Here is a 17,125-nt window from a genome sequence, read left to right on the forward strand (position 1 = left end):
CTAGATGTTGATAATCAGTCTCAAGATTTGGACACGGGTAGATTTGTGATAAAGTAAAACTTTGTGAACTTTTTAAGTAAAAAAAAAAAAAACATTGGTGGTGAATTGGAAGTGACCCTAAAATTGATTTTCTTTTTGCCTTTTTTTTTTATAAAGAAATTAGACCCATGGAAGAGATATTCTTCTATGTAACTAGTGAAAAGAAGGGGAAAATAGATTAGATTTCAATAAAAATGTGATTACTGAGTACGACCAGGTGATTTGCAATTGTTGATATCATTCACAGCAGGTGGGATGAGAGAATTTCAGGATGAACTGCAACTTTTCTCTACATGATGTAATTTCTCGGGCGTCGTAAATTCTGTACGTCCTAGGATTCGTGATATTGCACAAATGACAGTAACCTGCGTAAGCTCATACTAAATTCTTACAATCTATGATGGTTCGGTAATTTTCTTTACTCATCCCAACTTCTCCTGCTTAAACATAAGTTTTATCACCTTCATGTCCTAACTTTCTTTTAGGTAAGTTACGAAGGAAAAATGATTCTCCACGTAAGCAGACGATGCATTTTTAAGATAAACTTAGTGATGAGATGACGGTCCATTCCTGCAGTGAGAGTAGCGGTGCTCTATCAGCCATTAATTTCTTCTACGAAACTTGTTCGTAAGGAAACTTATTTGGAAGCATGTTTGCTTGGAAACAAATTTTTAGTGTCAACGACTAGCACCGACCTTTTTTAAACAAATTCGTCGTCGTATTTTTTTTCTTTTTTATCCAACCGTCAAAGTTGGATGCCGGTCTGACGTGAAGATGATAAGCAACTAAGCATTATAGTCTAGGTGTTCAATTCAATTTCTTCCTTTTCGCCTCTTCTTTTTACCAAAACAAGCTTGGAATAAGTCCATAACGTGGTGCTGCTGGCTTCACTTTTTGGCAGAACATAAGAGTAAAATCAATCACAATAAGTCGAGAGGCATCGAATTCGCATTGGATAACAAAAGAATGGGCATAATGTGGTGCCAACTGAGCAAAAGGATCCAGCTCATTTACCACAACTCTTAATTTATACTTTTTTTTTCTCAAGTTGAGATGGCACTACTAAATGACGGATAATGACTAGACGGTCAAGTAGATAACTAGAATGCTTGAAATTCACTTTTTAGGCCATTTACCACAATTCTTAGCAAAACCACGTCGTTTTTCGAGTGAGTTGTTAATGTTAGATCACCGACATGTCACGTAAGACGATTGGCGATGACTAGGCGGCCACAACAACAAATAATATTGGAATCACACACGAATGTGTTGAAACTGCATCGACAAAATTTAAAGGTTTAAAATTGAATTTATATCCATACAAATAAGTTGGGATTGATTTGGTAGTTTTCCCTTATTTATTTTTAATGAGTCAATCCGTTGTGTATCCCCCATCTTTCTTTGCAATAATCTTCAATCACCTCTTGACTTGCGAGTGCACATTCAAAGACGACTTGTAATAACTCCCGATTATTTAGGGCACAGGTGGTAATTATTTTGTTCCCCGGAGCTATTTTTCATCAAAAATAGATTTTTCTAGTTCTATTCCCTGGACGATTTTCTAAGTAGAAAAACACAATTGATAACGACACAAAATTTCTGTTCCTGCAATAGAATTTCATTTGATAACAACATAAAATTTCTACGGCGGCTGGCGGATGGTGGGCGGCAACTAGTGGCTAGAGATCGGCGGACGGAGGTCGACGATAGGGATGTGAGAGAGAGGGAGACTCATGCGCGAGAGAGGGAGTGAGCGATGAGAAAAATTCTTATTTCTATTTATGTTCCATAAATAAAAAAGTAGAAAATTTTTACTCCTCATTTCTATTCCAAACCTATTTCTAGTTAAATAATTATCCCCGAAATAATAAAAAAAGGGAATGATTTTACCAAATGGATTTTTGTTCCAAACCGTTCTCGAGAACAAAAAATAAAAAAATCGAGAAACAGAATTATTATCATTCACGCCCTTACATACCATTACCTTTTGGCATATCATCAAAGCGGGCGCTATAGGTTAAGTAAAACATTATAATTAGGTTTAGCCCACTAGTTTCTTTATGTTTGGACCCCCACTTTAGGCCCGCTATCAATGTCATAAATGTTCTAGAAACTTTGAGCCCATTGTGAAGCGAATAATATTCGGCATCATTATTGTTGATACTACAGCAAGGGAAAAAAAAAAAAACTGAATCGACAGGTCTCGCGAAATGTTTCTTTATAAATAGTGAAATGTGCCGAGAGAGAACATCGAAAAACCATTTCATTATGTCAAAGAAAGTTGAGATCTCCCGAGAGGGTGGAAGCAGCTTTTCATTTCTATTTTTCCATGACCTTGATGTGCAAGCCTTCCCCAAAGCTGAGAATCGGATTTCGGTGAATTTCACCTCTCTTGACCGTTATATATCTGATCAAATTCCAACAGATAGAAGATGTTAGGTACCACGTCGCTTCATTCCATCGAAACCATGATCGCGATGATCCATTTCCTGGGTGTCGGGGTCGAGAAAGGGAGACGAGTACCTGTATTTCATGACCAAGACGTGTAGGAAAGTCGCCATGAAAACTCTCGTGTACTCTGCTCTGGCGCATTGTCACATTCCCGACCCGAACGGCATGAAATTCTTCAGTATAGCATCCGATTCGCGGTCCTGGAATTCGAAATGTAAACAATCCAATCACACTTTATCAAAAACCGCTTGCGAGGACAAAAGTTCATGCTGACAACTCCTCTAATCTTGTTAATTAGCCTAAACTTTTGGATTCCCCTCTTAAATTCAACCTTCCAGCGCCGGGGATTAAACGTAGTAGGATCTTTGTGGGTCTCGGGATCCAAGTGAAAAGCGGAAGTGGCTATCAAAACTCCCCAGCCCGCGGGAATCGTGTATCCTGCAAAGAATTCCAAACCATCATCAAAGTTTTAAATATGATTTGGTAATGAAACTAGTTATCGATGTTTTATATGCAAATGGATAACTATTCATTAAAGTCTTAAATCTATTGTACGAAGGCCAATTCAGTTCTAGATCTTTTTTTTTTTTTTTTTGGTAAGGTAAGTATGTATTGATCTTCCAAAATGCTAGATACAAGAGAACCGGTCACAAAAAACCATGAACTCCGTATGACACAACAAGTGGCATAGGGAGTTCAACGGTGAACCGGCCGCAAGATACAACCGGAAACGGAAAGTACAGGAAACAGCCCGGTAGCAACAGAGAAATAGAGGGAGGGAAAATACAACGGCGCCAAGCCAAAACCAAAGGTAACAAAGTAACACCCGAGGGGGCAGCAAACGCCACAGCAAAAGGTGAAGGACCAACGCAGGTAGTAGCAGCATAGACGGTAGCAGCTGTAGGGGACCCCGGTCTAACATGGAATGAAGAAGCAGCAGCAAGAAGTCGCAGGACCTCCAGGATGGTGAGTGCCCAGTTGTAGCAACCAGTAGACATCATCAACGGTGGATTGTTGTCAAAGCAGCAGCAGGTGCAGGTGTAAGTAGTTCTAGATCTTTTTTGCGATAATTTAATCCTAAATCTTTTGAAGATTTGCTAATTTAGTCCTAAACCTATTATTTGGAAATTTTAGGCGGAAGGGCTCTATTGGCAAATGGTCAAAAGCTTAGGACTAAACTGGCGTAATTGAAATGTTTATGACTAAATTGGTCAATCGTCGAAATTGTCAAGACGAAATTAAAACAATTGAAAAGTTTGAGATTGAATTGACATCTTAGATTTAGGCTTTTTCGAACAATTTTTCCCTATGCAAATAAAAAGTACATGAATCCACTGTTATGAAAGTGACCTACTGTTCCATTTCACATCCTCTTTCGTCCTCCTCAACAATCCAGGTGCGGTGTTACGCAACCTCAGAGTTTCATGTATTACCTGGCTTTTCGAACACCAACGTTGGAAAAGATTTTAGTATATATGCTGATTGTGCTAAAGAGTTAGTCCCTTTGGCTAGATTTCATACATGAAGAGTGAAAGGCATCGATTTGTATTCTTCCCAAGTGATGGAGGAGTCCGACGATTCTCTTCGCCTTAGTACGGCCTCATGCTCGTCCTGGGAAAAAAAATATGGTGAAAACCCACTAAAAATATAATGAAAGGGTTTCCGTTAGACATGATTTAATGTGCAGTTGGAAAAGCATACAGTGAGTTCTTGCAATGCTTTAGGATTCTCTTCCAGGAACATTATAGCTAATGTCAATGTCGCCGGAATAGGCTTGGAGCCGACAAAAAGAAGTGCAAATATAAGAAGAACCGCGGAATCCTCCGTTAAGAATTCCTCTTTGCCAATATCTGCCGTGATGCGAGAAAGGAAGTCGTTGTAAGGTGTCTCCAGCGAAGAGACCCGATCTTTTACCATCTTCTGGAGGACCAACATCGCCTTCTACGGTTCTGCACAGATCCAAATTCGGTACTAATCTTTTTCGTATACTAAAAATTCAAGTTCTGGTAAAGAAACTTGTTCACTTCACCTTCATGCATCTGTAGAATGTCGTGCCAGGTATGTTCAAAGGAAACGACATGAGACCTTGAATAAACGAGAGAAACAAATCGCCCAACTTCTCCGATGACTGTGTAAGATCATAGCTCAACACTTGCCTTGCGAGGAACTCAATTGCCATCTAGGAAGAACATCAGAAGCAAATGGGTGTTAAATATGTCACATCACCCTAGTTAGAGAAAAGGAAATGACAATTCCAAAGTGTTCCGATCCAAAGATTTGGTCTTTACAGCTCCGGTGGCATAGTTTACATCGACGGATTCTTGGCCTAACCAACTCTTTATCGCCACTCGAGATGCTTCTTCCATCAAGGGAATCAACTTCTCCCTGAGGACCTCCATCCCCATGTATTTTAGAACCGTGCTTCGGATGTACTTGTGGACGTTCGGGATGTTGGAGCGGGCCTCGCTCTCTTGTGCGAAAAGCTTTGCAAATGAGTCGAGAGTCCATAAGTCAAACAGCTTCCCGTCTTGCTGGAGGAAGAAACGGCGGAATTCCAGATCGGCCGACACTACTATGGCACGACCGGCCACACTCGTCCAGAATGTCTTCCCGTACTGCGTTGAAAGAACAAACAAGTGGGGCATTTCTAGGTATGGTCGAGAATTTTCGGAAAAACCAAGTCAGCAGTTTTCTTATTGTGAAATGGGCAGTGAGATGGTGTGAGTACCTTTGGATTCTCTGCTTGAGGAAGGGAATGAGGTCCAGAGAGTAACTAGGAACCATCAACTGAAGGGTCTCGCCGATGAGGGGGAGCCCCAAAGAACTGGGAGGAAGAGAGCCGTTGCACCTAGGGTTCTTCCACCTGTAAATCCAGTGAGCGAGCCATGCGACAATCGATCCGGACAGACACATTCCGATCATCCACATCGCCTGTTTCTCTAAGAAGACCAGCGGTAATGGAGACGGAGAGTAGAGCGTGAAGTGAAGAAAAATACAAGTTGTTCTCTCTCTCCCAGATACAAATATCTCTCCTGGTTCGGAGATTTGTGATGTAAATGCGCTGCTCATGTTGTGTGTTACAATATATTTGCGCCTGAAGCAATCATGTGCTCCCCCGGAAAAAGCTCACAAGACCTAATGATTTAAATAGTAAGGATGGTGGCATGCATGGGGGTCAAAAATGCCCGAGCCGGCCCAGCCCGGAGCAAAAATTTGGAGTATTTTCAGGCCGGGTCTTGGTACTATTCCGCATGAGGCTCGGCCCAAAAAGAAAAAGGAAGGCCCGAAACTTACAAACCTGCCTATTCTTCCACATATCTTTCTCTCCTCTTGACGTCTCTCTCTCACTCACTCGTGCGAATCCCCCTTCACCTCATGGATTCCACCCGAGCAAACCCACGACGCTGCGCCTCCTCTTGGCTGCTTGAGCTCGCTCACGACGGCGACGGTGACTCCTCCTCAGCATCCCTCCTAGCTCAAGCTCGCTGGTCGCCCCTCTTTTAAGCTCTCGGGCCGTGTGATTCCAAGTGGAAACAGGGAGACCGCGACTTATTCATTGACAATTCTGCTTCTTTGCGCTGCGCATCGACTCTGAGGTAAGTGATTCCTCTAACTCTCTAGCTTGCCCGCCAATTCGTTGCTGAAGTGAGAGCGCCACGATGCTTTTGAAAATGAGTCTCTAAAAGTGGATTTTGTCTTGCATGAGCTAGGAATTGAGTTAGACTACACGATCCATTGCTTGACAAATAACCCACAAGAAAATTTTGATTTTGGGCCTTGTATTTGTCCTCCCGATCCTTTTCCATAACCATCAAGGAATGCGGTGCTGGTAGGACGTAGAGGCTGAGATTCTACTTTGCTGTTCAATCTCCTCCCTAATTTTGATGTACTCGCCCTTGACCGTGGACTCCCCTAACTTGGTGTTGGTCCACCTGATGTTTGTTGCAATGAAATGAGCCAATTTTACATTTTTGTTTTGTATGAATCACCTTTTGGAGTTGCCCTTGAGTAGCATATACTGTTTAAAGAATATAGAAGTATGAATCACTCTTATTGTAGGATTGCAGCTCACAAGATCAAATTGGTATTTCTTAATTTAGTGCAACAACCGTAGGAGAAATCTTTTTGGCAGTTTTCACCTTTAATTAAATTTCTTTAGAAATTTGTTTGTGAATTGAGAGCTTTTAGTAATTATTGTTGAATGTTCAATTTGTTAGATGGCTGAAACAAGTGCTTCGAGTGCCACAGAAAAAAAGAGGAGATCTTCGGTAGTGTGGGAACACTTCAAACATATTCCCGATAAAGAAAAAACTGAATGTTTGTATTGTGGGATTGAGATAGGTTGTGCTAGTAATCGGGGTACCAATTCGATGCATCGTCATTTGTCAAGATGTAAGGAATGCCCATATGCAAATGTCGATAAGAGGCAAAGAAATGCCGTGAGTCAATTTGGTGGGGTTGTTAGTTCATCTAGAACTTGGAAATTTGACCAAGATGTTAGTCGAAGGGATCTAGCAACTATGTTTATTATTGTTGAGTGCCCATTCAAATTTGTAGAAAACAAGGGATTTCAAATATTTTTTGATAGACTCCAGCCAAAGTTTGTAATCCCGACACGTAACACATTGAGGCATGACTGTTATGAGTTGTACTTGGAAGAAAAAAGTAAATTGAGAAAATATTTCTCCGAGACATCTCCAAGAGTTTGTCTTACAACCAATGCATGGACGTCATGTTAGAGTTAGAGTTATATGTGTCTCACTGCTCATTTCATTTATGCCGATTGGAAGTTGTAAAAGAAAATATTAAACTTCTGTCAAATCTCGGATCAATATAAATTTAGAAAATATTGAATTCTTGATATATTTGGAATTTTGGAATTTTTTTTTTTAAAAAAGGGGAACCTATTGACCCGACCAAACCCGACCCGACTCGAAAATATGGGACATATAAAATTCGGGTATCGGGCTGGCCCGGGCCGGGCCAAGCTTGGTACCATCAAGTTTCCGGCCGGGCTGGGCCGGGCCTCTATGAAATCCGGCCCGACCCGGCCCATTGACACCCCTAGTGGCATGTGCATGTGCAATGGGAGATTTATGTCAACTAATCCGTAAGTAATTAGTCCCTAAATATTCGGAAAAAAAAAACGAATCCCTAAATAATACATTTATGTGTTGCACATGCATTCATTAAATATTCCTTCTAAGGGGAAAAGTATTAGAAAAGTCTTTCACTTGGGCTAGGGCGACGTCAGGCCAAGCCGACCTCGCCCAAGAGATAGCTTGCCTCGCTGGCATTCGCCCTCGCCCCGGTGAGGCCAACCCTCGCCGGCCATTAGAGGAAAAAGTGAAAGAAAGACAGAAAAAAAAAAAAAAAGGAATACAAACAAAACAAACAAAAATAATTAAAATATTATTAATAAAATATCTACGTTAGTTTCGGTCATGCCACGTAGACTATTAGGCTCCAAGTCAATAATATCCAACCAAAATTAGTCGGAATGACTGAATTGGCTCTAGATCAAAAGATTTAGGACTAAATTGACATCATTAAAATGTTTATGGCTAAATTGGCACGGATACAACAGGTTTAAGACTTTTCCGACACTTTTCCCTCTTTTAAGGAATTGATCATCTCACGTAGATATGGATTCACGCCTACTTTGAGAATTTGCGAAGTTAGCTCACATATGTTATTGCACGAACCTTTTTTTTTTTTTTTTCTATTGCGTGTACAATGTAATTGTTATTATTATAAGGTGCCGTTATGCTAGCACCAACCTTTTTTTTTAAAACAAATTCGTCGTCACATTTTTTTTCCTTTTTTTTTAAAATCCAACCGTCAAAATTGGATGCCGGTCCCATTAAAACACTAACAGATAATACAATTTATTTATTTTTGCTGGCCACGGCATAGGTAGACCTGAAGATTATAAGCATTATAATCGAGGCGCTCAATTCAATTTCTTCCTCTTCGTCTCTCCTTTTTTACCAAAACAAACTTGGAATAAGTCGAGAGGCATCGAATTCGCATTGAATAACAAAAGAATGGGCATAAAACTCAGCAAAAGTGTCCAGGTCATTTACCACAACTCTTAATTTACACTTCTTTTTCTTGAGTCAACGTGGCATTACTAAATGACTGGTAATGACTAGACGGCCACGTGGATAACTAGAATTCTTGAAATTCGCTTCTCAGGTCATTTGCCACAACTCTTAGCAAAACGACGTTGTTTTCCGCGTGAGCTGTTACCGTTCAATCACCGACGTGTCAAGTAGGACGACTAGTGATGGCTAGGTGGCCACATTAGTAATTTTAGCTGAAATTCGGCCAAAATGATTCTTGGAATCGCATGCGAATGTTTGGAACTGTATCAACAAAATTTAAAGGTCTAAAACTGAATTTATATATGTGCAAATAAGTTGAGACTGATTTTGTAGTTTTCCCTTATTTATTTTTAATGAGCCACTCCGATGTGTATCCCCACCTTTCTCTGCAATGATCTTCAACCACCTCTTGACTTGCACGCGCACCTGGGGCAATAAAATAGAAGAGGATATAGTTGGATTTTACCCTTCGGATTCGTGATAGTGCGCGAAAGGGGCGAGAACCCGACGGAATGGACCCAAGATAGTAAGGGTGAGCATGGTTCCGGGGTAGAATCGAGAACTTGGAATCGGAACCTATGGGAATCGGCCCTGTTCCAGATTTCAAGGTACGTAGGGTAGGTTTCAGGTTCTAAAAATTAAGGAACTTGTTATAACGGGTAGGTTCCGGGTTCCACAATCTGGAACATGGACCCTAGATCTTGAAATAATTTTGTGTTTTTCTTGATACATGTCTTCGCATGATTCTACAATGTTCTATGGCGTTCAATGATGAGTGTATAATTTAGATCTAAACAAATTTTTAGGTTTCAAGTTCCAAAAAATGAGGAACATGTTCCAATTGGTTGGTTTTAGGTTTTAAATGTAACATGTACAGAACCTAATACCGCTCACCTTTACTTCCCTTTAGCAGTTGTAGCATTCACTCTCATTTTGCTTAACTAAAAAATGAAAAAAGAAAATAAAAGAAAAGAAATTGGCAGGTTCCCGGGTACCTTGGAGCCGACCCTAGAACCTGTGACGGGGTAGGTTCTAGGTTTCAAGATATGATGAGTAAGTTCTAGGTTCCAAAAAATGAGGAACCCGCTTCGACGGGTAGATTCCGGGTGGAACCCGTAAGGAATCTGGAACCGCTCACCCCTACAAGATAGTGGTCAACTTGGCGTTGCATAAATCATGCATCAAGGATGACTTGTAATAGCTCCCGATTATTCGGGGCACGGATGGTAATCATTCTATTCTTAGGAACTATTTCTGGCTAAAAATATGTTTTTTTTATCTCTATTCCCTGGGCGAGTTTCTAAGCAAAAAAACAAGCGTTTGACGACGATGCAAAATTTCTATTCCTAAAACAGAAATTGATTCGATAACAACATAAAATTTCAACGGCGATCGATGGACTACGGCCGGCAAGCGGCGACTAGAGGCTGGCGGATGACGGCCGGCAATAAGGATGCGAGAAAGAGGGAGACCGCACGCCACCATCCGCCATGGACGCTAGAGAAGGGGAGTAAAAGATGAGAAGAATTCCTATTTCTATGTATGTTCTAAAAATAGAAAAGTGGAAAATTTTCCATTTCTCATTTCTTTTGCAAACCTATTTCTGGTTAAATATTTATCCTCGAAATAAATAAAAAATGAAATGATGTGATCAAACGGATTTCTATCCCAAATTTACTCCCAAGAACAAAAAAAACAAAAAAATTGAGAAACAAAATGATTATCGTCCGCGCCCTTAGATACCATTACCTTTTCGGTTGAGACTTCAACTTCCTTGTTTCTAGTTAATCGATCATCGCCACATGCAATGAACTCCACTCAATCTCAGTCCATTCAAGACTCGCCTCAAGGAGTCTTCGCTTCCATCGAACGTAGCGGGCCAATCGTATTGTTATAACCTTCGCGATTGACGAGCTTATTTAGGCATATAATCAAAGCAGGCGTTATGGGTTAAGAGAAATGTTATAATTTGGTTCGGCCCCATTAGTTTCTTTATGTTTGGATCCCCATTTTAGGCCCACTGTCGATGTCATAAATGTTCCTGAAACTTTGAGCCCATCGCGAAGCAAACAATATTTGGCCTCATTATTCTCGTGAAATGTTCCTTTATAAACAGTGAAATGTGCCGAGAGAGAAAGCATTGAAAGACCATTTCATTATGTCAATGAAAGTTGAGATCTTCCGAGAGGGTGGAAGCAGCTTTTCATCTCTATTTTTCCATGACCTTGATGTGCAGGCCTTCCCCAAAGCTGAGAGTCGGATTTCGGCGAATTTTACCTCTCTTGACCGTTATATATCTGATCATATTCCAACATATAGAAGATGTTAGAAACCACATCGCACTCATTCCAATGAAGCCATGAACGTGATGGTCCATTTCCGGGCTGTCGAGGTTGAGAAAGGGAGACGAGTACCTGTATTTTGTGACCAAAACGTGTAGGGAAGTCCCCAAGAAAACTCTCGGGTACTCCGCTCCCCTCATTGTCTCATTCCTGACTCGAACAGCATGAAATTCTTCAGCATGACATTCGATTCGCGGTCTTGGAGTTCGAAAGCCGTAAAAAATTCAATCACACTAGGGCATTTTATTGGAACCATTCTGGCCTACATGAGAACCATTCTAGCTCTCTGGTTCTCTGATTCTATTCTCCGGAACAAAAAAATTTGAAAATCCTATTTGATAACGTAAATGATTCTGATTCTGTTCCCGGAATCACTTTTGGAGAATCGGAATCAGTTTTAGAGCAAAATCAGAATCAGTTTAGATTTCACTCTTACGTAAAAAAATGTCACAGAAGATAAGGGCATCCAACGTGCGGATGGTAACATATATACTTATAACCATGCGTCACAAAATGTGATCATCTGCACGTGGAGCTGGAGTCAAATACCCACTTGGATTTAGGACAGAAGTTGCAAAATGATAGTGAAGGACTTGTACTTCGTATCAAGGTGGATAATTTGTTTTTTTTTTTTTTTTGTCAGTGGATAATTAGGTTATTCAGCTGTTATGTTTGTATGTATTTGGATAACGCAACATTTAAAAAAAAATTTGAGTCCTTAATGTGAGAACATGTCCCATGCTTCAATCGAACTTTAAACGTCACGTATTAAAATCTGTGTTTCATTTATGACATGCTAAAAAATAATGTATTTAAATTATTTTAGTGTGCATTGGAAATTAGTCTTCAATCGAAAAATAAGTTTTGTGCAGTTATCACATGGGTTTCTATTCTAGGAACAGAAATTTTAGGCAGTTATCAAACGCGCTCTGATTCTCTTAAACTCATTCAGGAACATAAATAAAAAAAGTCATTTTAATCATAATCTGTTTTCTAAAATAGAATTATTACCATGCGCAGCCTGAACGTAATAGGATCTTTGTGGGTCTCGAGATTCAAGTGAAAAGCAGAAGTGGCCATCAAACTCCCCAGCCCACGGGGAATTGTGTATCCTACAAAGAATTCCAAACCATCATCAAAGTTCTAAATATGACTTGGTAATGAAACTAGTTATCGATGTTTTCTATGCAAATGGAAAAATGTCCAAAAATTCTTAAATTTATTGTACGAAGACCAATTTAGTCCCAAATATTTTTTTGTGTCAATTTAATCTTAAATCTTTTAAAAAATTTCCAATTTAGTCATAAACCTATTATTTGGATATTTGGGCGGAATGACTATATTCACAAGGCGCAATTGAAATGATTTTAGCAAAATGACCTACCATTCCATTTCACATCCTTTTTTGTCCTCAACGGTTCCGGTGTGGTGTTACCCAACCTCAGAGTTTCATGTATTACCTGGCTTTTCGAACAACAATGTTAGAAATGATTTTAGCATATATCCATATCGGTAAAGTTAAGAACACTTGTGACCATGGATTGTTATGTGTCTTCTATTGCGATTACTAATATGATTCGGTATTTGAGACTTTATGGGATCGGATTGACTATTAGAAATTATCTCTAAACAAATATAAAGATGCGCATATATAGTCCACGGCCCCTTCAAGACAATCAACTCCGCCTTTGACACCTCCGAACCCCCCTCCTCCCCCATTGCTGCCTCCTCCTCGGAAGAGTCCCCTAGCTTCTCCACGGTCCCTTTCGAGCTGCCCGACAACCTTGCCAACTGTTGCGCGTTAAAAATCCTTCGACTATGCCCAAACAGGTTCTCGAGTCTTGACCTAAGAGAGGTTAAGGCCCAAAAGGATTATCTACGCAAGAATCTTTTATCAAACTAGAACGTTCGTTTTCTGATAAGGAGTTCTGGGTCGTTTTTGGACAGAGAATATCAAATGCGGACGATATTTGTATTAGCGCCGAGTACGTAGTACGGACTCTGGGTAACTCGATGATCAACACATTCGATGATTTGTGAAGAACCACCCTTCGACACCTTGTCACCTATGATATGACACCGAAATTGAATCGACGGAGTTGGACCAAAATAAAGGACACAATGCCGAAATTTAATCGACGACACTGGATAGGGGGAAGTAGGACACCGCACCGGAATCTAATCAACGGTCTTGGACAAGATGGATGAAGGTAGACATGGTCAAATGAACCGTGGGCTCGGAACCGGCCCATTGACCGAGCTCACGATTCCAACCCCGAACCGGAACTGGAACCGCCCCTCAAGGGCCGGTTTCGGTTCCGATCCATTTTTTTTTTTTTAAAAGGAGGAGGCTCGGGGAAAAGAGCCGTTGGGCCTAGGAACCAGCGGTTCCGAACCCGAACCGAAACCGGAACCAGCCCGGAACCGGTGGTTCCAAACCCGGAACAGGAATCAAAACCGGCCACGTCTAGATGAAGGGTACAACACCGGAATTGAATCAACGGCATCGAACCCGACAAGCAGACGCCGGAATCTAATCGACGACACCTAACTGCGGGATATGAAACTCGCCTGAATTGAATAAACGACGGGAATCTAAAGCTACGACTAGACTAAAAGCTAAGTGAAAGGATAAAGGCTTGTTTGTTGAGTTGTTCGGAGGGCTTCTCGTTGAATGATTTGTTGTATTTATAGATAGCTTCTTGGTCACCGTCGACAAGTTCTCGCCTTTGGTTCTCCACTTCCGCACGTTCTTCCATTCTTCGACGGTTTTCATCGACGGTTCCTGGATTTGCGCGCCACTTCCTTTTCCACCTTTTGGGATTACCTCCTTTTTGTGTAACTGCTTTGATCATGGTCTCTTCGCACGTCTTTTTCCCTCTGCTTTTTGAAACTGCCGCCTCTGACGCGCAGCATCCTCTTGATTAACCATAACTTGATTCCAAGACGCCCAAGTGTAGCTAATCATGCCTTCCTCACGCACCTATCACGTGACAGCTTAGGTAATTTTAGGTGTCAACACCAACGACGAGGACGGCGACGCCGCCGACATCAAGTCCCTCGTCCACGGCACCCACTCCGAGCGCCGGTTATTCTTCGAGCCGAGTCGGAGCGACACTAGCTCCATCCTCACCGACCGGTGCTCCATGTCCAATGTGAGAGTGAATGAAGATGGTTGCGAGGCGAACGAGGTCGATGACTAGGATGGCGACGTGGCGTTTAAGAAGGAGAACGTGACGTTGCTGGCGATGGAGTCGAGAGACCCGTACGAGGACTTCAGGAAGTCGAGGATCACAGCATCAAGGGGGACGACCGGGAGTGCCTCGAAGAGCTCCTTTGTTGGTACTTATAGGTCAACGACTAGGACAACCACGGCTACATCTACGACGCCTTCGTGGACTTGCTTGTCCATGGTGATCGCCGCCCCCATCATCAATGTCGTCTCCCCGGCCACCGATCTCCTTCGTCCCCGTTGTCTTTGTACAACACTGTAGCTGTCCTCCTCTTCGTCGTCATCCTCGTCCACGCCCTGCTTCTCCGCCTTGGAAGTGGAGGAAACCGTCGGCGAAAGCAGGCCGGGTTCCTCCGCCTCCTCGTCGGGAGTTTCTTTGGAGGTGGTGGAAGATGAAGGACGACACCAATATTATCGTGTTTATTGCTAATTATCTTCTTTTGCCTGCCCATTGAATGAATGACTAATATCTGATTTTCGTACCCCGGAAATGAATGGTGACATTAGAAAAAGAAGACATGTGCCACCGGGGTGCCAAATTTTTCGTGCACGTGTAACCCCCAACCCCCGGCGATGGAAATTGTATCCACCCTTGGATCCGTGCTCGGGAATGGGTACAAATATGAGTGACTTTTGCCAACGGTAAATTGGCCTAATTCCCTTGAAAGAAATCGTTAGCCATAGGTCCGCTCCAAATCCTGTCCCGAACTTTTTTCCTTTGTCTAAAAAATTTTCAATGTCAAGCCCGCTTTCAATTTTTTCCCAGGTATTTTTAGTCCGAGAAACTTCCAAACTCTTGGTTCGGTCTAGAATTTTCCCCAAATTTCTTTTGTTTACAAAAAAAAAAAAAAATTACTGACTTTCAATCTAATATCAGATCTGTCCTTGTTAACCATCCATCCGAAAATCACCTTGCGGCATTCCAACATCTATAACAAATCCACATCAACAAGAAGACGCGGAAATTTATCTCCAAAAGGAAACCGTTCTTTTAGGTAAAAATTAAGGAAATCAAAGACAACTAACGACCATTTTCGTATGAAGGCCCCAACGGTGGCAAATTTCAGACTAGAGTTAAAGTTAGAGAATTTTTATTAGACAAAAAGAAAGAAAAAGAAAGAGTCAGGCAAATTTAGATTAGACCTAAAGTCACGAATCTATTTTAGACAAAAAAAATATCCAGGAAAGAATTTGGAGTGCACCTAAAGTTGAGCTTTTTTAATTTTTTTTTTTTTTGGGAATTAAGCTCATTAAATCTGTTTGACCAAATCCATCATGAGGTGGAGATGACTCAAACATAGGGGGGAGATTACACCTTTTTATCCTCTTTTTTTTTTGGGGGGGGTTGTTCTAGCACATTTCTCAATCAGTTATGTGAAATATGGTGTCATGCTTGTTTATGTGTTAAACAAAAGTCTAGATAGAGTTTATATCCTAATCACCTTCCATGGTGCTTAGGATATAAACTCTGTGTAGACTTTTGTGATAACAAACTCCTTGAACTTCAAGTTTATGCAGTCAACATCTTGTTGCCCATTTTTCTGTCGATAACTAATGTACTGTTTGGGCTGATCAAGCTTAAATTTTTGTTCAGAGATTTTTCTCCTCCAAAACTTTAGCTATGGGAATGTATTGAAGTGTAGGTCATTGTGAAGTATTGGATGAAAATTTAAGCAAAACATAATTGAACATCACATGACCGAGAATATGTCGCTTCTTAAAAAAGTTTGGTCATATGCCCTTGTAACATGTGATTAACTCGAATTTTTTACATCATAAAGGTCCTTGAAACTATATGAAAGAAGTATAAACGTTCGACAATTGAACACCACAACCATTTTGCTTTGGAAAGTTAATTATGATGCAGTTAATCGGCAAGGAAGTCACTAATAAGTACGGTTCCCCACTTTGTGAACTTCAAAGATGAGTGAGAGATTTCTTGATTTGGTTATATACAAATAAATCTGGGCTGTTGAATCTGCTTGGGTACATCGATAGATTTATCATACGGTCCACACCATATTCAATGGTTTATATGCATTGTTTCTGTGCTATATTTTTTCTTAATTATGAGTTTTGAAATTGCACATACTCCTCGGATAGATAGTGTGGTTGGGTGGCTTGCGGGAATGGAATACTTGGATATGTCTTCTCCGATAATCCTGCTCTATTGTTCATCTTTGTACTCATTGCTCATCTTAGCAGAAAGTAGAGGTGACAACATGGTCTATAACCCTTGTTCAACCCATATTTGATTATGATGGGTCAAAAATGGGTTAGCTTAAGTGTTTAAATGGGTCACTTAAAAATTTAATGGCTTCTAAATGGATTTTAAATGGGTCATAAATGAGTTATGCATAAATGGGTTAGGTAAGACAACTAGAGAATCATAAATAAATTTTTATGAATATTTAAAAAAATAAAATTTTTTAATATTTTATTATTTTATTGTAACGTTAATTTTTTATTTTCTTTTTATTTTCTTTTTTCTCTTGCCTTGGTTGCCACTGGTTGACGACGGCCACCGGCTAGCCTAGGGTGAGCTCGGCTCATCGAGATTTGGCGAGCCTCAAGGCTTGGCCGAGTGACGACGAGCTCGAGGCTCGTCGGGATCCGGCCTCGAGCTCGCTAGCCGGGATAGGGCGAGCCTCGAGTTCGCCGGCCCCAAGCCAACTCGGGGCTTGTCGAGATCCGGCCTCGAGGTCGCCATTCGGGATTGGGTGACCTCGATTTGGCCAAGATCAAGCGAGTCGAGGCTTCTTGAGATGCGGCCGATTCTTGGCCTTCCCACCTTCATTGGACCTCTAAGTATCGGTGGACGGAGGTTACAACGTAGTTGCAGAGTCCCAAACGGAGGAGGGAGGAGGAAGGAGGAGGGAGGGAGGAAAAAAAAGAAAATAAAAAGAGAAAAGAGAAAATAAAAAAAATAAAAAAATTCATAAAATTTGTATTGT

General features: G+C 41.1%; 2 protein-coding genes and 1 pseudogene across 2 annotated transcripts; 1 reads left to right on the forward strand and 2 right to left on the reverse strand.

The window, feature by feature from the left end:
* Positions 1-2,665: 2,665 nt before the first annotated feature.
* LOC115744346 (cytochrome P450 87A3-like) lies at positions 2,666-5,109 on the reverse strand. Its single transcript, XM_048285499.1, has 5 exons — positions 4,520-5,109; positions 4,192-4,439; positions 4,012-4,101; positions 3,845-3,923; positions 2,666-2,928 (listed from the first exon to the last, which is right to left on the reverse strand). Exons 2-5 carry the CDS (start codon positions 4,423-4,425, stop codon positions 2,666-2,668), a joined length of 666 nt encoding a protein of 221 aa, XP_048141456.1. The 5' UTR covers positions 4,426-4,439; positions 4,520-5,109.
* On the reverse strand, positions 4,511-5,135 carry LOC125316648 (cucurbitadienol 11-hydroxylase-like). The gene is made up of 2 exons (XM_048285500.1): positions 4,779-5,135; positions 4,511-4,669 (listed from the first exon to the last, which is right to left on the reverse strand). The coding sequence occupies exons 1-2, from the start codon at positions 5,133-5,135 to the stop codon at positions 4,511-4,513; spliced, it is 516 nt and encodes a 171-aa protein (XP_048141457.1).
* Positions 5,136-12,475: 7,340 nt separating this feature from the next.
* Positions 12,476-14,601, forward strand: LOC125316649 (annotated as a pseudogene).
* The last annotated feature ends 2,524 nt before the right edge of the window (positions 14,602-17,125 follow it).

Source organism: Rhodamnia argentea, chromosome 9 (genome assembly GCF_020921035.1).
Source record: "Rhodamnia argentea isolate NSW1041297 chromosome 9, ASM2092103v1, whole genome shotgun sequence".
Taxonomy (NCBI): Eukaryota; Viridiplantae; Streptophyta; class Magnoliopsida; order Myrtales; family Myrtaceae; genus Rhodamnia; species Rhodamnia argentea.